Source organism: Balaenoptera physalus, assembly GCF_965194825.1.
Source record: "Balaenoptera physalus genome assembly, chromosome: 7".
Classification (NCBI taxonomy): Eukaryota; Metazoa; Chordata; class Mammalia; order Artiodactyla; family Balaenopteridae; genus Balaenoptera; species Balaenoptera physalus.
Window position 1 is genome coordinate 113,580,820 of NC_138886.1, and position 27,644 is coordinate 113,608,463.

At 36.4% G+C, this 27,644-nt stretch overlaps 1 protein-coding gene and 1 pseudogene across 3 annotated transcripts in view; one reads left to right on the forward strand and one right to left on the reverse strand.

The window, feature by feature from the left end:
* Positions 1 to 9,470, forward strand: part of LOC309664021 (forkhead box protein N3 pseudogene) — a 38,439-nt pseudogene extending 28,969 nt beyond the window's left edge. Inside the window, exon 2 of the transcript XR_014268456.1 lies at positions 9,455 to 9,470. The product of XR_014268456.1 is annotated as a forkhead box protein N3 pseudogene (transcript). The remainder of the gene's footprint in view (positions 1 to 9,454) is intronic.
* The window catches only part of INTS9 (integrator complex subunit 9), a 104,073-nt gene that overhangs the window by 68,968 nt on the left and 7,461 nt on the right, over positions 1 to 27,644 (reverse strand). The window contains exons 1-2 of one of the 2 annotated variants that reach the window (XM_082468887.1): positions 5,229 to 17,933; positions 4,246 to 4,373 (exon numbers count right to left, since the gene is read on the reverse strand). In XM_082468887.1, coding sequence (XP_082325013.1) covers positions 4,246 to 4,373; positions 5,229 to 5,357 — 257 coding nt within the window. In that variant the 5' untranslated portion in view covers positions 5,358 to 17,933. Of the gene's footprint in view, positions 1 to 4,245; positions 4,374 to 5,228; positions 17,934 to 27,644 lie in introns of those variants that run through there. The other variant, XM_082468888.1, reaches the window with a different exon arrangement.

Consider the following 27,644-nt stretch of genomic DNA (forward strand, 5'->3'; position numbering starts at 1 on the left):
TAAGACTTCTTTGAAACTGAAAGAAAAGAAAGAACAAGATACTAGAAGAGAGGCATAAAGCCTAATGTACCAAGACAGACTTGGTATTTATCCTAAAAGCAATGGAGGGGACTTCCCTGGTGGCATAGTGGTTAAGAATCTGCCTGCCAATGCAGGGAACACGGGTTTGAGCCCTGATCTGGGAAGATCCCATATGCCGCGGAGCAACTAAGCCTGTGCGCCACAACTACTGAGCCCACATGCCACAACTACTGAAGCCCGCCCGCCTAGAGCCCATGCTCTGCAACAAGAGAAGCCATTGCAATGAGAAGCCCGCGCACCGCAACGAAGAGAAGCCCCTGCTCGCCGCAACTAGAGAAAGCCCGTGCACAGCAACGAAGACCCAACGCAGCCAAAAATAATAAATAAATAAATTTAAAAGCAATGGAAAAACCACTGAAAGGTCTTAAACAGGTGAAAGATGAGATTAGATCTGTATTTCTAAAAGGTGATTTTGGAGAAAATTGACATCAAGTGCCTTCTGATAACACATAGCATTTGTGTGGTATTCCTACTGAAAACAGTAACCCCAACCTAATTATGAGGAAACATGAGACAAACCCATATTGAAAGATGTTATATAAAATAATTGGCCTGCACTCCTAAAAATGGCAAGGTCATGAAAGACATAGAGACTGTGAAACTCTTCCAGATTAAAGGAGATTAAAGACGTGGCCAAATGCAACGTGTGATCCGGATTGGATCCTAGACCAGTAAGTTATTTTTCTTTTTTGCTATAAAGGCATTACAGTGAAATATGAACTGGTATAACTTGGGAAATGTAAATAAGGTACACAGCTCATACTAGTATAGTATCGACGTTAACTGATTTTCTTTATTGTACTGTGGTTATGTAAGAGAATGTCCTTCTTCTTATAAGACAGGCATGTAAGTATTTAGGTGGCAAAGGAGCATTGCGTCTTTCAAATGGGTCAGAAAAAACGGCGTGCGTATGTAATATAAAGAGGCAGTGACAAAGCAAATGTGATAAAATGTTAGTAACTGGTAAGAGTAACTGGGAATTGTCTGTAACTATTCTTGCAACTTTTCCGTAAATCTGAAGCAATTTCAAAATAAAAAGTTACACAAAAAGAAGACTCTGGATTCAGACAGTGGCAAGAACAGAATTGAAGAAACTGGTTAGGAGCTTTACCAGTAATGCCTGTAAAAGGGGATGACGACTACCACAGTAGCACTTAAGAGAAGTGACTGGATTCTAGAGCTATCTAGAAGGTAAAAATGACAATGCTTAATGAAAGGCTGGATGTGGGAAGCGAGGAAGGGGGCATCTAAGTGAACTCCCAGCTCTCTGGCTTTTATAACAGGGTGCCATTCCCTAAGATAGGGCAGCATGGGGGGAAACCAGGTCTGGGAGGGTGTACTCTCCTCTTCTGGACCAAGTTTAATCATAAACTCAGTTTGGGGTATGGTGAGTTCTGAAGTGCTTTCAAAGGCACATCCGAGGAGAGAAACAAGTAGGCATTTTGGATTTATGAATGTGGAACTCACATGTGGAACTTAACTAAAAATACACATTTGTAAGTTATTGTCTGGATGGTTATCGAGGCCCTGAGCATTTATTTTTTATTTTATTTTTAAAAATTTATTTATTTTTGGCTGCATTGGGTCTTTGCTGCTGCATGTGGGCTTTCCCTACTTGCGGCGAGCGGGGGCTACTCTTCGTTGCGGTGCGCATGCTTCTCATTGTGGTGGCTTCTCTTGTTGCGGAGCACGGGCTCTAGGCACGAGGGCTTAAGTAGTTGTGGCTCACGGGCTTAGTTGCTCCGCGGCACGTGGGATCTTCCCGGACCAGGGCTCGAACCCGTGTCCCAGCATTGGCAGGTGGATTCGTAACCACTGCGCCACCAGGGAAGTCCCTCTGAGCATTTAGTAAATTCCCTTGGGGGAGCCTCTGTGGCCAAGCACTGACTACTAAAGAATTCTCATGTGTGATGGCCAGCTAGAGGAAAATGAATCTCCAAAGTAGATAGAAGAGAAAGATTCAGAGAAGTAACGAAAACCAGGACTGCATTATCATGGAGGAGAGTGATGCTGAATGGCTAAGGAGGGTGAGGATGACAAGTGCGTATTATAGCTAATGACATGGAAGTCATTTGTGATTTACCGAGAGATGTTCTGGTGGTTGGTGTGGGCAAAGCAGACTGGGAAGGAGTTAGGAATGCTGAAGGGGAAAGTGGGGTTGAGAGAAGGTTAAAAAGATTTACTTTTTCTTTTACATTTTAAGTTAGAAGTGACAGCATAATTAAATGGGAAGGACTGAGTCAAGATGGAAAGATTCAAGATAAAGGAAAGATTACAATAGCGAAATGATGCAGAAGGAGAGAAGGGTTGAAATCCAGAGAAGACAAAGGGATTCATTCCTATGACAAATATTTACGGAGCAGCTACTGCATGCCAAGAACTCTTTTAGGCACTGGGGATACAGTGGAGAGCAAACAAAATCTCTGCCCTTATAAAACTTACCTTTTAGTGGAGAAGAAAGACAATATATAAACCAAGTATGTATATATGATGTAATGAGAAGTGCTCTGAAGACAAATAAAGCAGGATGAGGGGATAGAGAGGGACTGGGGATACTATTTTAGCCAAGTGGACCTCCAAGGTTTCTGGCCTGAGCAAATGAAGACACTTTTTGTAAGGAACTGCCATGGGCTGCTAATCATCCCATTAGTATAACCTCCCTCTGAGAGAAAAACAATGACAAGGGGAAGAGAGAGTAGAAGTGGATTCTGTATTCACTTGAGAATACAGAATTAGGTAAAGACAGGAATGAACAGGAAAGGGAAAACATGTAGCTAGGACTGTCTGCCCAACTCAGGTTTTGAACACCTAGATGATTCATGACCCTGCTGAGCATGTAGGCCCCCTTTTGGGAACCCTCAGCATACCCTGTATTTTATTTTCTTTAGTAATTATCACAAGTATATAGCTGTTTTTTGTACCACAAGTATAATTAAAATTTCAACTGTGTAATTCTTTCTCCCCTGACAGACTATAAATTCCATGACGAAAGAAAAGTTGTCTTGTTCATGTCTGTATCCCCTGGTCTAGGACACTGCAGATTCTTAATACCAAGTGAATGAACATTTAATCTTTGGAAGGAAACAGACAATGATATCAGGCTATTTTAATAAGAAACATGCAGTCATTTTTGTTGAGAAATATATATGACACCTATAGTTCCTAAATGAACTCTAAATACATTTTTTTTTTCCCTTCTGGATAATATCTATGGATGGTAAAAGTATTTCTAAGTGCTGGATGTGACTATAACTGAATTTTATCAGCTATGCATAAACTGTAATCTGGAATTAACTCTGACCTTGTCCCCATCACCTTACTGTATCCCTTATCTCAGAAAAAAGTCAATCGTTGATTTTTAATTATACTTTTCCTAGATGGTTCACGGGGTTATCATTATGAATAATCATTGCACACAGTGAAGTCTTCAGCAGTGAATGAGATACATTAGATGGTTTAACCAGCTCGTTATGCTTTTAAGCTCTTAAATCTGCTTTAGATAGCTTTTCGGTCTCCTTTCCTTCATGCGGTATCACTTTTTGCTGCTGGGAGTATATCTGCTTCTAAAAGTTACCCACTCCTTTTATAAAGTGCTGCTTCTAAATAGCAGCAAGCTGGAAAACCAATCTCCTAGACAAGGTCTTAGTAAGAGTAAACAGTGCTGCCTGTAGGCCTGGGGTAATCTGTCTACTTTAAGACATGGACTTTGGCTTCATGTAAGATTCTACGATATCTACAGCTGACTAGTATGAAAATAATACATAGATACCTATCAAAAAGAAATGTCAGGCTCTATGATGTCAAGTCCCTGCAAAGGCAGTTAAATGATTCTAAAATTCAATTCGTGGGGCTCATCAGTTGACCATTTATCAGCTCCTACATGAATTAGCAAGAAAGATGAAATATATATGACCTCACTTGCACTGAGTAGTTGCAGGAACATTTAACAGAAGCTCAGAAGAAGTTATAATAAAGAAGTCAATCAATAAATCAATACAACACTTTCCATCAACCCAGCCAAAGGAAATTATTTTGATGAAGAACATTTTTAAGGGAACAAAGTAAACTTAGGAGAACACACAAGGTACTGGTCATCTTGATGCTACTGCGTACCGTTTTTCAGCAAACCAAAGCTCATTTTGTCTCGGATGCATCAGCACGTACCTTTGAACAAGTGGCAAAGGAAGGAAATTGAGGGTGGAAGTCATGTCCAGTCCACAGTCCAGCATAACGGTGGTTGATTTGAATTTGAGCACATTGCATGGTAAGGTTGGGTGCCCTGACAGGCAATACTGAAAAACAAACAAATCACTTTTGTCAATAATCAGTTACAGAAAAAGCCTAAAAAATAAAGTGAATTAAATAAAGCTGATCATCTTCTCTCATTAGAGCACTGTGTAAATTCAGCTAACTTTCCATATGGCTTCCTCCCTTTTACAGTGCTGGATACCACGTCCCCTAGCATTCAGCACCCTCAAAAATCTCAGATCATACCCAGTTCTTCGCGGGGTACCAACTTACATCTCAGGCAAGTAGAGTTTTGGAGGGGCCAAGGTTATTCTAAACAGAAGTTTTCCTGGCTGTAGTTTTCTGCTCCACTCTCACATGACACTTGCAAATTCCCACTATCCTGTCAGACCTAAGTACTGTGTAAAGTCAATTAAATTCTAAGCTGGAACCTCAAACTGTGCTACAGGTTACGTTTGCTTCTCTGTAAATAAGTCGGGTGACTTTCCTCCAAGAGGAAATGCTTGGGAAGGGTTAACAAACAAGCATCAGTAAGGGGGTGATGGCTCAGCCTTGTCAGCAGAAATGACTCCAAAGGACAAGTGACTTCCCTGACGTGCAGATACTAGGCAGGAGTGAGGGACACCCATTCCCAACCAATCAAGAGCCTCTTGCCTGCGGCCGCAGTCCTCAGAAGTCAAAGGGGCGTGAGCCACAAAGGCGTATTCAAAGGGGAGTGATGAGGCAAACCAGCACGCTGACCTCAAACATCCCTCAGGTCCTCCTCAATGGAGTGCGGATGACAGATACGCCACACTGAAAATTATTTATATGGGACGGACCCTGTGTCACCTTTCATAATTCAACTGCTGTTCTGAAGACAATGAATGAAAGAAGAGGGAAAAGACCTTTTCTCCCACTTCTCTCTTCTTCACTCCACAGAAGCCTCCCTTGAACAGCAAAGCCCAGAAGATGGAGGGGTCAATGGTTCCCATCTCCTGACAGACACATTCTTTCGGATTTAAGCGCAAGTCAGGGTAGCGCGACATCAGTGCTTGCCCTCACATGGCCACCGCAGCGCAGGCTAAGGCTTTGCTGCTCGTTGGTTCTGTCACTGGATAAATTTCCTAGTTTTCTCCAGAAGACATTACAGGAACTGATGAGTTTTTAAAACTGCAGGTTCTAAAAGGTCAGGAGCCAAGAAATTGTGAGTATTTTGCAACCTTCTTTTTTGGCCGCACTGCATGGCTTGTGGGATCTTAGTTCCCCAAGCAGGAATTGAACCCATAGCCCCTCAGTGGAAGCGCGGAGCCCTACCCACTGGACTGCCAGGGAAGTCCCTTGCGAGCTTCTTTATTCCAAGTTTGTGAAAGATAATTATATTTCCCAATCCATAATTCACAACTCATGGCCTGAAAGGGTACACGGTTACTTATAATGAAAACAGTAACAAAAAAAGTACTAAAAAGTCCAGGAAGCATGATTTGGGTAATTATTCTTTACCTAAGTTCATTCTTTGATAGGTATCAGAACTATGGGAAAAATTTTCCTACTAATCAAGGCAGAGCTATTCCTACCCCTCCCTTCTCCATCTGGTTCCCTATTGCTAGCTTGGTTTTTACCCCTATCTAAGAATTACGTATTTGTTAAAGAAAAACTATCTCAAAATGAACACAAAGCACCCCGTTAAACCTGCCCCAAACATGACAGAGGACTTTCCTATATTTCTCCTTTATAAAAAAAAAAAAATCAGATACTCAGAAAAACCTAAAAAGAAAATAAATGAAATGTATATAATGGTTATTTCTGGGTTTAAAGATTATGGTGTAATTTTCTCCTTTCAGCTTCCTGCATTTTCCAAATGTTTGACAATGAGCATTTACCATACTTTTATAATCAGAAAAAAAAAATATGATTAAAACAAAACTGAAAATTTAGTCAGTCACACTCAATGACAAAATCTTTTTTATCTTCATCTTTAAATCACGGATAACAAGTTGCAGCAGAAGACAGAAGATGGACATGTAAAAGCTTCTGCTCAAAAGATTTCAGGCAAAGGAAGTTAGCCAACAGACTTTACATTTGCTCCTATCGTCCAAGGATAAAAAAAGGTGAGGAACACTTTATAAGGGCCATAACTGAATGGGAGAAACATTTTCAGAGCGTCTACTGAAAGAGTGCCAGACCTTGATCTCACTAGCTCCAATTTTATGGATCAGGAAATTGAGTTTTACACAGTTTGAGGGGCTTGTCTGAGAAGAGAGAGCCAAAGACACACAGCAAGGTCTCCTGACTCCATAGATCCCACTCGTGCTTCCCAAAGTGCACTGCTCACTTTGTGGGTCAACTCAGTCTGCTGAGACACAGAGTAACTGTCACCAGTAAATGAGGCACCTGGCAAGGTTCCCGAAGTTTCCCTGGCTCCAGTGGTGCTCTTTGCACGTTTCTAATATGCTGCCTACAGTCACCAAGCAGATTATAATCTAGCGAGAGTTAGGGACTGATACACAAAAACATTAAGTAATCATGTGATTTTAATTCTGCAATTAGAAATAAATATGACAGAAAATTTGAAAAATACCAGAAAGAAAAATATTACCCACAGCATTTCTACAGTCCCTGTCTTTTTTCATATTTGTAAAAGCTATAATTTTAGTGCACCTATTGCGTATGCTGCTTTTAAGATTCATGGCTGTGTTTTGTCTATGTTGCATATCACTCCATCTTTATTGGCTGCCTAAGTAAATATACCATCACCTGTTTAATTATTCTCTTACTGTTGAACATTTAGGGTTGCTTTCAGTTGCTTTATTACAAACATGGCTGTGGTGATAACTTTAGTGCTCAAGGCTTTTTCCATATTGGACTGTTTCTTCAGAGGATTCCCAGAAGTGGCATTAACTAGGTCAAAAAATACGAGCATTTTATGGCTTTTGAAATATGCTGCCAAAATGCTTCCCAAAAAAGGCTGTGCCTATTTACAATGTCATCAGGAATATAGGAGAAGATCTGTTTCACTGCTTATTCCCATCAGCATTATGGTCAAAACCATCTAGAATCTGCACCAAAATGCCTCTATAATGTTAGTACATGTTAGTAGCAGCTATCTAGGAGCAATTAAATGGCCCTAAACAGGAAATCAACTACTTGATAAATGAATTAATTTTGAGAGGCAGTTTGAAGAAATGATTTAAAGCAGGGAGTTTGAAGTAAGACTGCCTAGGTTCACATCTTGGTTGTGCTCATTATTGTGTGATTTTGGGAAAGTTACTTAACTTCGCCAAGATTGAGCTTCCTTATCTGTAGGATGCAGTAATAGAAGCTACCCTCCTAAAGTTGTGAGGACTAAATGAATAGATACAGAACATGACAGTATGTGCTCATTGTTGCTATAGTTATAAAATCATTAAGAGGCTGAAGAGGTCACCTAAATTTTTGGGGGGGGGCACCTAAATTTACAGGATTTTAGAGAAGAAATTCTATTCTGTATGGCATTCACTAATGTTTTAGACATCTGTGTATCCCATAAAACTAGGTAAAGGGAATGAATAATTTTACAAATATTTTTCTATTGCTAGTTTTCCCTGCAGGAAGATACAGTTACTACTGAGTACAGAAGCGAATATTGTAGCCAACATAAGGTTTTACAATTTTTATTTTTTCTAGCTTAATAAGCACACAGCAGTGCTTTCATGTTAATTTTATTTCTACTCAATAACAAAGCTGCAGATTTTTCTGTGTAATAATTTATTATCTATATTTCCTCATGTGCCTGTTGATTTCTTTTTACCACTGAATAAATCTGGTTTCAGAACTTATATATGCTTAACATATATAAGCATTGTTTATATTTTTTGGGTAAAAATTTTTATCAGTTATACTTAGTACATATATTTCTCATTCTCTTACTTTCATTTAAAAAAAGTTTTATTATGGAAAATTTCAAACATACAAGTAAGCAAAATTAGTACAGTAAACTCCCATTACTCAGATTTAACAACTATCCATATTCTGCCTTTCTCTTTGTTGCTTTCCTTTTGATACTGACACACTTCTGAGGAATAGCTATTATGTTGACAAACCAATCTGATCTCTGAAAATACTGTTTTCATAAATAGTCCTAAATTGATCTCTTATGCACAACTGGGACAAAAACATGAGTCTATTTTCCTAAATGTCCTTGCAGAATTCATTAAAGGCAACTCCCTTCACCTTTAACTTATCCTTGGTTTTTAACACCTCTGAGTCCTTTAGTAGTCTGAATATATTTCTGAAATCTCTATTCTATCCACTGTTTTTTTGTTTTTGTTTTCTGTTTTCATCTCAATGCTGTAAAGTTTTTACTTTGTAATATTTGAAAATAAGCTAGAATGACTAGACTTCAATTCTAAAAAAAAGTTTTTCTAAGGATGTAAATGGAAGCTACATTTAATCTATATATTTAGGGAATGCTGCCAATTTTACTATACAATAACATTTCTCTGAGCCAGGAGCAATGCACTGCTTTCTCTTTTATTAATTTTATTTTTTCTTCCTTTACAGTTTAAAATGTTGTATTCCTTTAGCTCATAACCAACAAGTCAATTATCATTAACATAAATATATGTTTGCTTTTCAATTTCTATTTAATTTCTGCTCTGAGTTTTATTGTTCTATTTCAGGTTTTATCTGTTATATTTTTTAAATTTCTGCAGTTGGATGTGTAGCTGATTAAAATATGCATTCAGGCTACAGACAGCCCTGTAAGTGATGCTCTGGATACATTTTACAAGTTTACATTGTGTTTTCAATTTACCCATTTCTAAATACAATGAAATTTCTATTGTGATTTCTACTTTGAGCTACAAAAGAACTGTGTGTTGTGTGTGTGTGTGTTTGGTTTAACTTCCAAATATAAAGGTGGAAATGGTTATCTTTTGGTTACTGATTTCTAATTTTCTTGTGGGCAGGGAACAGATTTTATAATACTTTTTTGATATTTATTGAAACTTGCTTTGTAAGTCTGTACACTGTGAATAGCTGATTTTTACAAATGATTCAGTGTGCATGAAAGTTGGAAATATATAATCTAATTGTTGTATACAGAGCAGATTAAGTTTATTATCTTATCTAAATCTCCTATATCCTTACCTACTTTGAGTCTTAGGAGAGAAGAAACTGGCAATTTCTTTTTGTAATTCTGTCATATTTTGCTTTATACACCTTGAGGCTATATTGCTAGGTACATAATGGTCAGGATTAATACTAGTGCATGGTTTACCATTATGTAACGCTCTTTGTCTTAAAATCTATTTCTAGATTTATTTCTAAATAATATAGCTATACCAATTTTTCCTTCAGTCAACAGTCTTCTGTTTTTTTAAATGCAATTTTACACATATACACACACAGTTAAAAATGAATCACCAATTTGAGAGGCAACTACTTTTGACTCTTAACAGCTATTTCTTCTAGTTACCTCTGTATTTCTCAATAATACTGTTATCCTGTTATTTCTGGAGTTCTCGAATTTTAGTTGTTATTGATTTTTTTCTACTATGGAAGCTATTTACAAATAGATGAAACTTTGCTATGGTCCGTAACCAAGATATGTACAAAAGGATTCCCTATCACATCTGAAGCAATGCACATGAAGGCACTGCCAAATTCCTTGGACTGGATAAAAGAAATTTAAAAGGAAAGAGAAGTTTGTGTAACAGATTCATGTACTGATCAACACCATCATTAAAGCAACTTGTCATGGTTCAATTCTCAGTGTTGCTTTTTCCCTCAGTGCTATGTAAATAAAAGAAAGATATGTCCTAACAATAGTACTGTAGAGTCAATGAATTATTTTACACTATTTTTCACAGTTAATGATTATTTACCATCATTTTAACCAATTTCTTTGTTCACCAATCCTTCTTGTATCCCATTTCTTGGGTTCAATTCCCTTTTTCCTGAAATACATCCTTTAGTCTACTTCCTTTAAATGGTGTTCAAAAGGTAAACTCTTAGTCATTATTAGTCTGGAAATTTCTTAATTTTGAATTTACTCCTCAACAGTGATGGTGGTGGAATTATAGGGTAGCAAATTACCTTAGAACGGTAAAAATACTAATCCAACTGTCTTCTGGCATCTATCATTGCTGATGAGAAACCTGCTGCCAGTCTAACTGGTAATCCCTTATAGGTTGCTATTAAAATCTCTTTGCCATTGATGTTTTGATCTTTCATTAAGATGTACATTGGTATGATTTTCTTTTTTTGGGGGGGGATTATACTTCTAACATATAAGGACTCATCTCTGACAACTGTGAAAAACACTGTCAGTCATTATCATTTTGAATACCATCTCTCCTCCATTCTTCCTAGTTTCTACTAGTGGAATGCCTATTAAATATTCATTGTAATGTTTCATTTCACTCTCTGTCTCTGTAACTAAATTATCCTTTCATATTTTGCTTTTTTAGCCCTGTACAGTGCATTCTGGATACTTTCCTCAGCTCTATCTTAATTTGCTAATTCTTTCTTATTGGTGTCAAGTCTGCTATTTAACTCAACTTTTCAATGACTGCTTTTCATTTCTAGAAGTTCTCTTTAAAAAACAGCATCTTGTTCTTTTCACAGGTTTGATATCTTCATATATGTCTTTGATCATTTTAACATTTTAATTTTAGAATCTCCGTCAGATTGTACAATTGTCTGAAGTTCTTGGGAGTCTTGTTATGTTTGCTGATTCTAACTCAAGGTGGATTTCATTACTGTTGTTTTAAAATTCTGGATGGTGAGCCCATCTTTGGTGGGGCTACATCTGTGGGAATTCTATGTAGAACAGGTTGAGGCAGGTCCCCAAGAAATATCTTGAGATCAATCTTTAAGTTGATTTCTCAGCTTGAATATTCGTACTTATAGGGGAGCATACAAATCAGACTTTCATACTCTCAAAGCACTGGCACAAGCTCCTTGCACAGACAATATTCCTTATTGACCTCTTAAGCAAGCAAATGGTATTTTTCTAGTACTCCTTTCATACGTAGCTCTTGGGGGTTTCTGATTTTGAAATGTGTTTCTGAATATTACAACTATTACTAAGAAGACTCACATTATGACCTCAGATTTCAGCAAATCTAACACTTAAAAAGCTGCTATGAACTCAAAATGACAACCAGCCAATCTAGCCTCACAGAAATCTTCAAAAGCAGTATGAATTACTGTAAACTTCAGGAAAAAAAAAAACCACAAAACACAAAACAAAACAACAACACAAGAATTTGGCAAATCAACTATATCGCATAAAAAAAATAAAAAATAAAGAATTTGGCAAGTTAGTACATTTGGTAAATTTGGCAATTTCATCATATGGCAAATTCAATTCTAGTGAATTGCCTTTGAGAAATATTTAAGTCTGTCTTTTGCAGAAAGAACCATGGACTAAAACATTGTATATGTTCTTCTCTTTCCTAGTCTTATTTAAAATAATTATAATATACATAGTTATTACGATATGGTATTTATTAAATGACAGGCACTCTTTAAGAACTTTACATTTAATTCCTTTAATCCTCCCACAAATGCTATGAGGTAGGAACTATATTTCCATTTTACAGAGGAAAAAAATGAAGCACAGAAATTATGAGGTCCCAAAGTTGTAAAGGCTGTGCCAGGACTTGAACCCAGGCGAATGAGATCCAGAGAGAGTACACTTCACCACCAGAGCATGCTATGCTACACAGAGAGAAAGGAATTGTCCGAGACTAAGAAAAATTTGCGGAGATGATGTGCTCTAAAAGGCCATATTTTGTGTTGATAAGAATATAGACTGAATTTATAAGCTAGTGAACAAAGAAAATTAGTGAGCTGGCTAATATAAGGTAAAGCAAAGATTAAATTATTAAATATATGTCTGCAATCCATCATAAGCAGTAATTTTCTTTTGTTGGGTTTTCCCTTCCGTTCAAAAAAATAAACAAACAAAAAAAAGATGATAAGATTCTCTCACTCTAAAGCAGTTTTACTGCTGAAACTACCTTTAAATATCTGTAATGTAACCTATAACCTTTAGGTTGAGTTAATGCCAAAAGCTCTTTAATCTTGTTCAGGAGAATTGTATACACCATAAAGGAACTTTTTTACAGGCAAGAGTGTTAATGAAGCAAGTTGTAAATGACATCACCATTTTTTCCTGTTTTTCTCCTTTTTCTATTTAACCAACACATATATTCACTGTGGAGACCTATGAGCAGAGAAAAGAGGTTCAGTTTTCTTTTCTCTCTGGCAGTGGAATAGACTTTGGTTCTTTCTGATTCAAATACAACATTAAAAAGATACGTCTAGCAAATTGATTTTTAAGTAATGCTTTTGCTTCCTGGCACAACATTAGAAAACCTATCAGCATAATTCACACATAAATGAATATAGGGAAAAACAAATCTTAAAAGACTCCGAAAATGTATTTAAAAAACTCAACATCAATTCAAAGGCAAAATCTCTTACCAAACTATAAATAGAAAAATATTTCTTTAATCTGATAAAGGGTTCTAACCAAATCCTACATCATAGTTGATGATGAAGCATAAGAAACAGTTCCCTGAACGTCAAGAACAAAAGGATACCCACTATGACTGCTTAAATTTAATACTATACTGGAAATGATATATAATGCAATAAGACAAGAAAAATAAAGGATGAAATGATTAGAAGTGGAGAAATAAAATGTCACTGTCCACAGATGATATTATTAGTAGACATTCTGAAGGAAACCTATTACAACTAATAGGAGAGTTCATCAAGATTGCTAGATAGAAAAAAATCAATGTACAAAAATTGAGTTCCTACATGCCAACCATGAACGATCAGTAAAACTAATAAGAATTAAAATGAGAATACCATTCATATGGCAAAAAATTAAAAGTAACATAAAATAAAAAAGAAGTATAAAATCATATAAAAACTTTAAAAAACCTATAAAACTCTCCTTAAAAGTAACATTAATTGGAAAGGAAAATAAACTGTTGTTAAAAATAGAAATAAATAGGTGAGAGAGATTAAGAGGTTCAAACTTCCAGATGCAAAATTAATGAGTCATGGGTTTGAAATATACAGTGTGGAGAATATAATCAATAATTATGTAATATCTTTGTATGGTGACAGATGGTACTAGACTTATCATGGTGATCATTTTGAAATATATAGAAATACTGAATCACTATGTTGTGTAATGGGAACTAATAGTTATAGGTCAATTATACTTCACAACAAACAAACAAACAAACTCATAGAAAAAGAGATCAAATCTGTGGTTACCAGAGGTGGGGGTGTGGGGAGGAGGAATTGGATGAAGGTGGTCAAAAGGTACAAACTTCCAGTTATAAGATAAGTAAGTACTAGGAATATAATGTATTACATGATAAATATAATTAACACTGCTCTATGTTATATATGAAAGCTGATAAGAGAGTAAATCCTAAGAGTTCTCATCACAAGGAAAAAATTTTTTTTCTATTTCTTTAATTTTATACCTATATGAAATGATCAGTGTTCACTAAATTTACTGTGGTCATCATCTTGTGATACATGTACGTTAAATCATTATGCTGTACACCCTTAACTGATACAGTGCTGTATGTCAATTATATCTCATTACAACTGGAAGAAAAAAAGGTAAAAAACAAAGGGAAACTTAGCTGGAGAAAAAAAAGACTCTGAGACAAATAAAAGGTGAGAGAATTCATTGCCAACAGACTGTGTTACAAAAATGTTAAGGAAGTTCTTTAGAAAGAAGGAATATTATAATAGACAGAATCTATAAAAAAGTGAAGAACTCTGAAAATGGTGAAAATAAATGTAAATATAAAAAGCTACTTTTCTTCTAAAAATTGTTTAAAAACATAATTAACTGTCTAAAGGAAAAATGGTAACAACATATTGTGGAATTTATAACATGTATAAAAATAAAATGTGTGAGCACCACAGCACAAAGAATGGGAGGGAGGACTTAGAAGTACACTGTTGTAAGGTTCTTACATTATACGTGAAGTGAGCCAATTCCTTAAAATAAATCTCTCTACTAAAAAGAAAAAGAAAATCAGTTCTCACTACTCTATTTTTTATGGAAATTAAGAATTATATGAAAGAGTCAAGGGCTATGATTAGCTAAAAAATATTAAAGAACAATGATTAGAGAGAATTTAAATTTTCTGGTATTACAACTTACTATAATGTAATTAACAGTAGGATGCTGCACTAAGATAGCTAATGGACCAATGGAAAAGTAATAAACAGTCCAGAAAAGAGGCACATACTTGTCTAGGACATATGATAAAAGTACCATTGTCAACATATGGTGCTGGGAAAGTTTGTAACCCATTTGGAAAAAATTATTTCACACCACACAAAAAAATTAATTCCAGATGACTTAAATACTTAAGATATGATGACAAAAACTTTACAACTTGTAGTGAAAAATAAAACAAAAAGAGGAAAATACCTTATCACCCTGGGATAGTGGAGAATTTCTTAAGAGACAAGAAGCACAAACTATAAGACAAAGATTCACATATTTGACTATGGTACTTTGAAAATCTTCAAAAGACACCATTAACAGAGTGAAAACACAAGCCAGAGATTGAGAGAAGATATTTCCATTATGTGTTATTAAAAAAAGCATTGGGAACCTATTCAGTATAAAAAGCTCGTACAAATCAACAATAAAAAGATTTAAAAACTCAACAGAAATGGACTTCCCTGGCGGTCCAGGGGTTAAGACTCCGCGCTTCCACTGCAGGGGGCGTGGGTTGGATCCCTGGTCGGGGAAGTTCAGCATGCTGCGCGGTGCGGCCAAAAAGACAAAAACCAAAAACCAAAAAAACCCAACAGAATGGGAAAACAAGAGTAGTCAAAAAATAAAGATATAAAGAACTCAGTATCATTACCATCAAGGACATGCAAAATAAGACAATAATTGATAGGCTAAATAAGACAATTTAGATAGGCTAAAATTAGACTAATAATACAATGTATTGGAAATATGTAGTCAAAATGGAGTATAAATTGGTACAATCATTCTGGAGGATAATTTGGCAATACCTAATAATACTGAATATACACACACCTTAACATATACTAAACTAATAAAAGCACATATGGGTATGATACACGTCAACTTGAAGAAAGTAGTAACCTCTGGAGAGGGAGGAAAAGTAAAGGTTGGGGATCTTAGCTTTAGATACAACTTATGTCAAAAGCGGGGAGGGGAGGAAGGAGATCTGATCTAAAAAAAAAAAAGGGCAAACTATTAACATCTATTTAATGTTAGTAATGAGGCCAAGAGTGTCTTTTCTGTATGGTTATCAGACACCTCCGCAGACATTAGAATTATGTAACTATACCTTTCCTACTATTGTCAAAATTTGTAGTGCTCTTTTCCTTATGACAAAAGTCTCATGGTACAAAAATAAAATCTAAGAGATCTTAACGGATATTTTAGTATTAGTATAGCATTTGCTAGGTATACTTGTTAATTTTCAAGGAACTACTAGTGATAATGGTTCATAATTTTCATTTTGATACTATGTTTGTCCTGATGCAAAGTGAACAACACTTACAACTACTGACATGGCAATGGAAATGAAATAAAGTGAGACTGCTACCTCATGATTCAACAAGATATTGCCTTGGAGGAAGGAAACAAAAATAACTCCCAGATTTTGTCTAAACTTTTGAGATTACGTTAGTAACTTTAATAAACTCCTTGATGCTTTCTAGTCATATGCAGTTTGGCAAAACACTTCTCTAATAAGATTCAGCAAAGCTTTTTAATTTTATGAAAGATTTTCAAATGATATTGATAATTATCTAATTACCAGAAATGTTATATTAATATGATAGTTATATTTATAAAACATACATATTCATAAAAATACACATCAAAGCTGACGCTTGAAAGGGAATTCTAAAAATAAAAGTAGACCCTTGCTTAGAAAGGAGTAGGAATTGAAACTATCATTGTATGAATTACCTTCACTAACAATAAGAATTATCGACAAATATTTTCTATCCAATGTTTAATTAGCTCTTACCCCAAAACTGAGTGAAGTAAATACTATTGATACCAATTCAATTGTCAAGGCCCAAGGTCACCCAGTTAATAACAAACTGATTTTGCACTCAAACGAGTACAAGTTCCAAATACTTTCTCTTAAATCATTCCACTAATATGTTAGAAAGAAGAAAAACTATAACAGTGTATTATACTAAGAGCAACAGATTTGATATGGATAGGATAGTTGGATAGAAAAAAAAATCCAAGAATCTTAGCAATAAAAGTGACTATAGTTTTTTCTAGTCATCTTTTCTAACTTCTCCCTCAATATTGTTTCCCTGTTGAACCACTACCTAACCCCTGCTAGGTTACTTATAAGACAGACAGCTTGGAACAGACCAAGAAGGGAGAGCATTCAATTAGTTAATTAAGACTGCCGACACAGTCATTTCCATACCCCTGAGAAGTTGTACGCTAGTATATTTTAACATTTTAAAAATGTGGCATTTCCTAATGATAGTCATTTAAAAAACAACAACAACAATTTGACTTGCTAAGGTGGGGGAAGTGAATTGACTCTTTTTTTAAAATTAATTAATTTATTTTTGGCTGCGTTGGGTCTTCAATGCTGTGCACGGGCTTTCTCTAGTTGAGCAGGGGCTACTCTTCCTTGCGGTGCTCGGGCTTCTCATTGCCATGGCTTCTCTTGTTGAGGAGCACAGGCTCTAGAGCACAGGCTTCAGTAGTTGTGGCACACGGGCTTGGTTGCTCTGTGGCATGTGGGATCTTCCCGGATCAGGGCTCGAACCCGTGTCCCCTGCATTGGCAGGCGGATTCTTAACCACTGCGCTGCCTGGGAAGTCCCTAACTTTTCTTTAAAAAAAATTAATTAATTAACTAATTCATTTAGTTATTTGGTTGCGCCGGGTCTTAGTTGCGGCATGCGGGATCTTCATTGTGGTGTGCGGGATCTTTAGTTGTGGCATATGGGAATCTTTCAGTTGCGGCATGCAGGCTCTTAGTTGTGGCATGTGGGATCCCTGGCCAGGGATTGAACCTGGGCCCCCACGGAATCTTAACCACTGGACCACCAGGGAAGTCCCATGATAAAGTCATTTTAAGTTTTCTTTTTTTAATTTAGTTTTAGTTAGATCTTCTGAACATACTTAAAATTTCCTCAATAACTGAATCAAGTTATCAGCTTTTAATTTAAAATTTAATTAATTAAAATAAAATAGAATTTTAAATTCTATTGTTTAATAGTCACATGCAACTGATGGATACTGTATAGGATAGGGCAATTCTAGAAGAAGAGAGGGAAAGTTAGGCAAAGATTTCTTAGATTAGATAAAGAACAAGAATATGAAAAGAAAACCTATAAATTGAACTTAATCAAAATTTAAAACTTCTTCAAAAGACACCCTTAAAACGAAAGGTAACTCAGAGATTGGGAGAAAATATTTACAAAACACGTATCTGATAAAGAACTTGAAAACAGAAAATTAAAAAGAATTCTTACAACTCCAGCCAAAGTAAAAAACAAATAGATTGGGCTTCCCTGGTGGTGCAGTGGTTAAGAATCTGCCCACCAATGCAGGGGACACGGGTTCGAGCCCTGGTCTGGGAAGATCCCACATACCGCGGAGCAACTAAGCCTGTGCGCCACAACTACTGGGCCTGTGTTCTAGAGCCCGTGAGCCACAACTACTGAGCCCGCGTGCCACAACTACTGAAGCCCGAGCGCCTAGAGCCTGTGCTCCGCAACGAGAAGCCACTGCAATGAGAAGCAACCGCACCGCAACAAAGAGTAGCCCCTGCTCGCCACAACTAGAGAAAGCCTGCGTGCAGCAACAAAGACCCAACACAGCCAAAAATAAATAAATAAATTTATTAAAAAAACCCACAAATAAATTCAATGTTAATACAAGAAGGTAGTTCCCTGACCCTTGATTTCAGATTTTTGTGTTTATCAGAAGAGCCTCATTTTTCCTCATTGATTGATTTTATGATACATAAACGTAATGATATTTAACTTAGAAAATAAATTCACATTAATAAAATATCATTTTTATCTGTTTTATTAAAAAAGAATTCTTACAACTCAACAACAGCACAAACAATGCAATAAAAATGGGTAAAATATGTGAGGAGGCATTCGCTGAAGAAGACATATGGATGGCAAATGAAGAGATGCTAAACATGAATCCTTAGAGAAATACCAATTAAAACCACAGTGAGGTACCACTACACTTTTACAAGAAGGGTCAAAGCTAAAGACTGACAAGTGCTGGCAAGGATGCAGAGCAACTGGAAATCTCGAACACTACCAGTATAATTCTTTTGAGAGTCATCCTTGTTGTTGCATATATCAATAGCCCACTCTTTTTTTTATTGCTAAGAAGTATTCCATTTTATGGATGTACCATAGATACTTATTGATAACATCCACAAACTGATGGATATTTGGGTTGTTGTTTTCAGTTTTTGACAATTATGAATAAAGCTGCCATAAATATTCACATACAGATTTTTGTAGAGGCATACAATTTCATTTCCCTTGGGTAAATATTTAAGAGTGGAATTGCTAGGCTATATATGTTTCATCTTTTAAGAAACTACTGAACTGTTTTCCAAAGTGAAAATTTATTTTTAGCTTAAATAAACCAGAGTCAAATCTTACTGCTGAGCTATACACCATACCATGCAACATCTCCTTTAACCTAGTCATAAATCATTAGTTCTAACTCTGCCTCTAAGTTAGTGTTAATCAAAACGAATCCCTAAGTTCTTTGGGCCTCAAATTTCTTCATCTGAAGAGACCTGACTAGATTCTTTCTCTTTCTCTTTCTCTCCCCCTCCCTCCCTCTCTCTCTCTCCTTCCTTTCCTTTCCCTTCCTTCCTTCCCCTTTCTCTCTCTCTCTTTCCTTCCTCCCACCCTTTCCTTCCTTCCTCCCACCCTTTCTTCCTTCCTTCCTTTCTTTCACCGCACCATGGGGCATGCGGGATCTTAGTTCCCCGACCAGGGATAGAACCTGTTACCCCTGCAGTGGAAGCGCAGATTCTTAACCACTGGACCGCCAGGGAAGTCCGACTAGATTATTTCTAAGCTCTCTTTTAACACAAAAATATTGTCTCTCATTATTCTATCATTTCACTGGGTCAACCAAAACTCTTTGGTCTTTTATATAACCAGTCAAGACGTGTCTATGCCACTGTGTTCTTTTACAACTAGCTCTATGCAAATAAGAAATTACATGATTTATAAGACTGAAGGAATTCTAAGATAATCTAGTCCAAATACCTCTTTTAAAAATGAGGAACCAAGCTCTTCCAAGGCTTGTGAACTTTTCTCTGCACCTACACACCTGAGTATACACATTTACCGCCATCGATAACTATAGTTTGCTAGGAGACACGCCATGCCCTAACAGGGTGTATAAGAAGATTCTTAGTGTGTGGCAGGGAAGGGGAAAGCACACTCTGTGGAGAATCCCTGCCTGATACCACAGCATCCTGAGTTAAACCGGCTTCCACTGAGCCAAATCTGCCTAATTTGGAACTACTACCCCTGCTAAGAATTTTGGGCCAGGCCCTCCAACACTCAGAGATTTCTATAAATACATTTCAATTTTATTTGGTAATCTTTCACTTTCTTCCACTTTGTCTCTTGATTCTATCTTGCAGGAGAGCTGTTAAAGGTGCCAATCGCACTCACTGTCACACTGACTACACAGCTGGATAAAATAGAGGGATAATTTTCCACTTGAGCAGCAAATCTCTAGCAGGCACGGTGAACACAGAGAAGCCACTTTCTGGTTGAAGCGTGGCTAAGCATCACCCACAGCTGGGTAACTGACACTATGGCTGCTCCCTCTTGCTTAGCCTGTCCTCTGACTTGGCTTTCCATGAAAATGAGTAAAGAAGGAGAGAGTCGTCATAAAAAGCAACCCGCCCCCAACAGAAGCTCACAAAGGGTGGTAGTGTTGACAGTAAATATTAAGGGTGAGGGAGGGAAAATAGGGGTTGGCTTGGGAAGAAACATTGTTGGCTGTCTCTCTACGCTGAGAGAAAATGCTCTCTCCGCACACTAGCATAGGATAAAGAAACTGATCATGAGGATGTGGGGAAATGGAAACTCTCATTTACCTCTGTTGAGTGAAAAGGAAAGAGCGTCTGAAGAGCAATACTGAATCAAAATTAAAATTTTAAATTTTAAAATTTAAAATTGCATATATAGCAATTTTACTTAAGGAATTGACACTAAGCAAACACCCAGATGGGTGCAAAAAAATGTAAATAAAAATATGTTCTCTTCGGTATTGTGTGGGATAGTAGGGAATGGAAACCAAAATGTTCAATAGCAGAATAAATCCATACAACGTAATACTATAAAAAGATTCAAAATGAGCTCACGAACATTCAAAATGGAAAGGCACGAACATTCAAAATGGAAAGGCTTGTAACAGAAGTTGTCTCATTATCTGTATTCCCCTTTGCCCTTTCACAGGAGAACCCCAAATCTCAGCTGGAATTATGGCCACCTGGAATAGAGATTTCCCAGTCTCTCTTGCAACTAAATGTAGTCATGTAACTAAATTCTGGCCAAAAAGAATATATTGAAGTCTGTGTGCAACTCTGAGAAATAATCAGAGGGAAGGGGCATGCCTTTCCCTGTCCCTTCCTCCTTCCTGCTGACTAGAAAAAGGATGTGATGGCCTGAGCTGGTCAACTCACTTTGGATCACAAACAGTAAGGCACATATTGAAGATGGTGGGGCAGCAAGCTAGCAGGAGACCCAGGGTCTCTAATGGTCACAGACCTGGACTCTTTACCCTCGGACTTCCTTTGTAAGAGAGAAACAAACATCTAAACTGTTAAGCCATGGTTACTTCAGTCTTCGTTATCACTCAGAGCTGAATCTGATCCTAACAGATTTACAGCCTTAGAGCGACTAAAGGATATCAGTGCACACATCCATCATAGGAGATTACATCCCAAAATGTTACACAGTGATTACTCTAGGTGGTGAGATTACAGGTGATTTTTGTTTTCTTCTTTATATCTTTCAATTATATTCAGAAAAAAATTTATGAGTATGTATTGGTTCTATAATAGAGCTATTTTTATTTTGAGAAAAGCATTCTAAAACTTCAAGTGAATTAAAGAAACAAGTTTTCTTTTATTTAGTCCCTTTGAAGAACTGATAGTTTAATCGGATGGATTTCTTTATAAAAGAAGCCATGTTGTCTCAGCTGACATCTCCCATTGAATGGCGGCAGCTTGTCTAGCCCAGAAATAGGTTTTGCCACGCTGAATATCTCAGGGTCCCCTCAAGAACACTCCAAGGAGATGGTAATCCCACAGGCACTTTGCCAGTCCTCCACCAGGTTGCTATGTACAGCTGGGTGACACAGTTTAACCAACAAGTCAACAATTTCATCCTTGAAAACTTTCAGGTCAACAAAATGTTGAGTTATAGAAGCCAGACACGAAAGAGAACACACTCAGACGCATAACTAGATAAAAATTCATCAAACTGCACGCACACTTGAAATTTATGTTAGTTTTACTATCTGAAAATGTTATTTTAAAAATACCCTGAGGACAGCATCACACTTTCTGGTGATTTCTCTCTACTCAACCTGTTGATGTGACCAAGAATATTCTACGCATTTAGCAGGTCTGCAGGAATGGGGCTCCCCAACTCTTTCTCAGTAAAGGTGAACGTCAAGGAATCAATGAGGGTGTCTGTTCTCTCCTTTTTCCTATCTGGGCACTCTTCTTACATGGCGTCCAACAACTGGTCCCACTAATTCTCTGGATCCCTTTCACTTTTTGACGTACTTATTAATTCTGTTACTGTTTATGAGGTCCTTGTAAGGTGCTTAGAAAAATCTTGTCCTAAGTAGGTAATTCTGACTTTGATTTACTTTGATGCATTTGCTAAGCTCCCTAATGCTTCTTGTTTTGATTATATTTCACTTTAAAAAATATTTTCTGTAACTGCAATGAATCATACTTTTTGATTTCACATTCTAAAGTTTTGAAGTGTGTAAAATACAGTTCTTCTAACTCCTTTGTCCTAGGTTTCAGAAGGGATGAATTGAAAGGCTCTAGGTATTTAAAAATTCTTAAACTTCTCTGAAACTTTTTCTTAAAAAAAATCCTTATTTTGTTACTTCCCAAACCTCTAAGTCTTATATTCCAAGTCCACCACTGTGGCTTCAATCTACCTTTCTAACTTTCGCTCCTAATACACTCAGCAAGGTCCCAACTGCAGTGAGCTAGAGCTCCAATCACACGTACAAACCTTTCAGATGTTAACAACACACATATAATAAAAATGTTGATATTCTAAAGTAATGAATTAGGAGAATATGAGAAGACAGAAATGTGTCTATTTTTGTACACACTGCTACAGAGCAAAAAACATATAAAGTGCATATGCACATTATGGGAAAACTGAACACCTCACTTCCAAATCTTTTTAAAAACCACTCTATTGAGGTGTGACTGACATGTGAAAAGATGTATGTATTTAACGTAAATAAGTTGCTGAGTCTGGGGATAAGTATACATCCATGAAACCATCACCACCGTCAAGTTTATAAACGTATCCATCACCTCTCAAAGTTTCCTCTCACTCCTACTATTATTATTACTATTTTGTGGGGGGGGGGGGTGGCAGGGAAGAGGGTAGGAACTATGAACATAATCCAAATCCTTCTAAATTTAACTGTTCCATCCACCTGGAATAAGACCATCATGTTCCTCCTCCGATATATTTGTCAGCCAAGGTACTTTCCAAGGCCAGCTCAAATTTTACTTCTCTAGGAAACTTTGATTCTCTGGTTGGAATTCATCTTTCATAATCCTGATGTTACTACTGCCTTTATCACAGTCTGTCACTAAAACCCCATACACTCAGTCACATACATCAATAGTATACACAGTACAACTTATCTATGGTTTGTTGAATAGTGAGTTACTGAGAGGTAAGGTCTATGTCTTACTCATCTTTAGTTTGCTCCACAGCACCAAGGAGGTTTTGTACCAGATAGGCATTTAATAACATTCATTGGCTATACAATTAGAGCCAAATGATGGATTTTTGATCCGGCTTCTCTCATCTGTTAGTTTTAACTATCACACAGTTGTTCATCAACAGTTTCTTCCTATTGGATCTATGCAGCTTGACTCAAATACAGTTTAAAATAAATAAGCCACTGCCTAGGGCTCTGAATCCCTTTTTGTTTCTACAGATTTTTTTTTTTTTGGTGTGGTAATTATGTTTATTTTAACAGACAATTTGTTTACATTTCTGGCCTTTATCAGGCCTGTCTCTTAAGTACAGAAAGAGAGAAACTATTTCTGGCTGTTCTGTTTTCCAAGGAAACCTTCCAATTTTCTTTTAAGGTCATAGAAGTCTTTTACTTCTACAAGTCTGCTACGTACCACCTAAGACTTTAAGTTATAAAAACCATTGTTTTCTCAAAAGTCTGGAAATGGCTTGCAAGATATAATTAACTGCCTAGAACAAACAATACAACACAAATAGATCTTCCTCTTAGAAAATAACTTACTGTTGGGCTATGTGAAACAATCTCACTTTTTTTAGTGACTAGAAAATTCTGGAGCAAGAAAGCAGTTGTAGTATGTAAATTAAAATACACAAAAATTTCAAGCCATAAGTCAATGTAACAGTGCCATGTTGAGTTCAAGCATCATGTCCACTCACATCAGAAATAGAACACAGATGTCTACCACCACCACTCCTATTCCAAACTATTCTGGAAGTATAAGCCAATGTAATTACACCACAGGAAAAAAAAAATGAGGTTAAAAAAACTTTCTGCAAAGTTATACACCTAAAAACCTAAGAGAATTAAATGGAAAGACTACTAAATATTAAAATAAGAAAGTTCAGCATAGGGCTGTGTAGAGAATGCAAAAAAGAAATACCCTTCTTATAAGTAAACAATGTAGGAAAAGATTCCAATTACAGTAACAACCAAAAAGATATGCTTAAAAACAGATTTAAATAAAGGAAAAGACATTTCTTGTTCTTAGACTCAATGATATGTTGAAAGAAATAAGTCAATTCTTTCCTTAAATTTTGTAAATTTAACCTGATTCCAAGCAAAATATGAAAAGCATTTTATTGGAAACTAATAATTCTGAATTTTATATGAAAAATAAAGGAGAGTAGTCTGGAAAATTCTGAAGTGAGGAACAATGAGTGGGAACAAGTATTACAAGATATTAAAATACACTCTAGAGCTACAGAAGGTAAAATAGTTTAGCAGTATAGTAATAGATCAAGTAGGGGAGAAGAGAGATAAAAAGGAAATGGAAATATAGGTGCTTTTCTACACATATGAAAAGATGTTCCACGTCTTATACATAATGAGAGAAAAATAACATAAAAAAGTATAATGACATACCATTTTTTTCACTTTCCCAGGAGAAAAAAATAAGATAGCTTAATGATAACACTGTAGTGGTGAGTTGGGATATGCTGCTGGCAAGAGTGTAATCTGCTAAGTCGCGATGGGGGCATTTTGGCAATAAAATGAAATAAAATATGCATATGCCCTTTGACATATATCCTACAGATATACTTCCAAAAATGCTCACAAAAGAGATTATCTATGCGATGTGATTTCTAATCGCTAAAGACTGGAAACAACCTCATGCTCACAGAGGAAGGTTTGGTTAGGTAAATTACGGTATACCTAAATAACAAAACACTGTGCAACTGACTTTTTTTCTAGCAATAGTTTGAACATATTTTTGAGCCGTGCTGACACTAATTTCACGTTATGTATTATATTAGCAACAAAAACCATGCCCTAAACTTTAAGTAACAATGAATGATACTCAAATAGTTGGGAGGGATGTACGTGGAGGAAGGAGAACTCTACCTTCCAGCCTAACATCCATGATTGTAAACTCCTCCTTTAGACAATGAAAAGACAAAGTGTCTGTTACAAATATTAAAAAAAAATTTTTTTTTGAAAGGAGTACTGAAACTATTTCATTGTTTAGAATGAAAGTAACATGAAAACAAATGACCCAGGATCTTGTCAAATGCAGACTCAATTAGGTGTGGATATGCTGTGTTTTATAAAATGAAGCTGAGGGGCTTCCCTGGTGGCGCAGTGGTTGAGAATCTGCCTGCTAATGCAGGAGACACGGGTTCGAGCCCTGGTCTGGGAAGATCCCACATGCCGCGGAGCAACTAGGCCCGTGAGCCACAACTACTGAGCCTGCGCGTCTGGAGCCTGTGCTCCGCAACAAGAAAGGCCACGACAGTGAAAGGCCCGGGCACCGCGATGAAGAGTGGCCCCCATTTGCCACAACTAGAGAAAGCCCTCACACAGAAATGAAGACCCAACACAGCCATAAATAAATAAATTTAAAAATTAAAAAAATTAAAATAAATAAATAAATAAATTAAAAAAAAATGAAGCTGTTCTAAATGTTTACATGAAATGATCTCTAAGATGCATTTCTAACTTAAAAAAGAAAAAGGAATATGCAAAACTAGTGTGGGCAGTATCTCACTATTTACATAAAAAACAAAAAAGGGATGGAAATTACACACATGTGTATATTTCCACGGAATATCTCTGAAGGATCCACAAGAAACTGACAACTGAGATTGCTCTTGGGGAGGAAGATAAAGGTGGCACAGGATCTTTTCTCTCTTTTTTTTTAAACTTGCGTACAGTTTTTTTTTAATTAAACAATGTGCATGTATTACCTATTTTAAGAAACACAAAAAGACGGTCAACATCACCAATCATTAGGGAAATGTAAATCAAAACCTTACTGAGATACTACTTCACATCCATTAGGATAGCTATTATCTAAACGAACAAAGATAAAATGAAAAGTGTTGACGAGCGGTGAAGATGTGGAGAAATCAGAACCCCTGTGCATCGCTGGTGGGAATGTAAAAAACAGAAAACAGTATGTTGGTTCCTCAGAAAATTAAATTAGAATTACTGTATGATCCAGCAATTCAACTTCTGGGTATATACCAAAAAAATGTGAAAGCAGAGACTTGAACAGATTTTTGTACATCCATGCTCACAGCAGCTTTAGTCACACAACCAAAAGGTGGAAACAACCCAAGTGTCTATTGACAGATGAATGGATAAAACATATGTGGTGTACAACAGAATATTATTCAGCCTTAAAAAGGAAGGAAATTTTGACACAGGCTACAATATGGATGAACCTTGATGATATTATGCTAAGTGATGTCTGGAAATGGATGGTGGTGATGGCTGTACAACAATGTGAATGTAATGTCACTGGACTGTATACTTAAGAATGGTTAAAATAGTAAATTTTATGTTGTGTATATTTTATCACAATTTTTAAGAAATGTAATGCACAAAGAGAAAATCTGAAGAGACCTATAGCAGGTAAAGAAATTGACTTAGTCATTTAAAAATCCTCCCAGAAAAGCCCAGGCCCAGATGGCTTCACTGATGAATTCTATCAGACATTTAAAGAGAAATACCAATTCTTCACACATACTCTCCTGGAATATAGAGGAGAGAACATTTCCCAGCTCATTCTATGAGAACAATATTACCGATACGAAAGCCAGACAAAGACATCATAAGAAAACTACAGACCAATTTCTCTCATGAATATATATATATATATATATATATATATATATATATGCAAAAATCATCAACAAAATAACAGCAAACTAAATCCAGCAATATCTACAAAGGATTCTACATCATGACCAACTGGGAATTATGCCTGGAATGCAAGATTGATTTAACATTAAAAATTCAACTAAGTTAATATACTATATTAATATAATAAAGGACAAAAACCATATGATCATCTTGATACACAAAGGAAAAGCATTTGACAAAATCCAAGACCCATTCATGATAAAAATGGTCAACGAACCAGGAATAGAAGGGAACATCATCAACTTGATAAAAGGCAACTATGAAAAACCTACAGCTCATATTGTATTCAGTGGTGAAAGACTGAATGCTTTCTCCCTACGATTGGGAAGGGGAAAAAAGACTGGCACCATTGCTTGCACCACTTCTATTCAGTATTGTATTGGAGGTTCTAGTCAGTGTAATCATGAAAGACAAAGAAATGAAAACATGGAGAAATCAGAAATAAAAACTTATGTCCACACAATATTAATAGCCCCAAAGTGGAAACAATCCAGATGTCTATCAACTGGTACCTGGATAAGCAAAATGTGACATACTCATATAGAATATTACTGAGCAATACATGCTACAACATGGATGAACCTCAA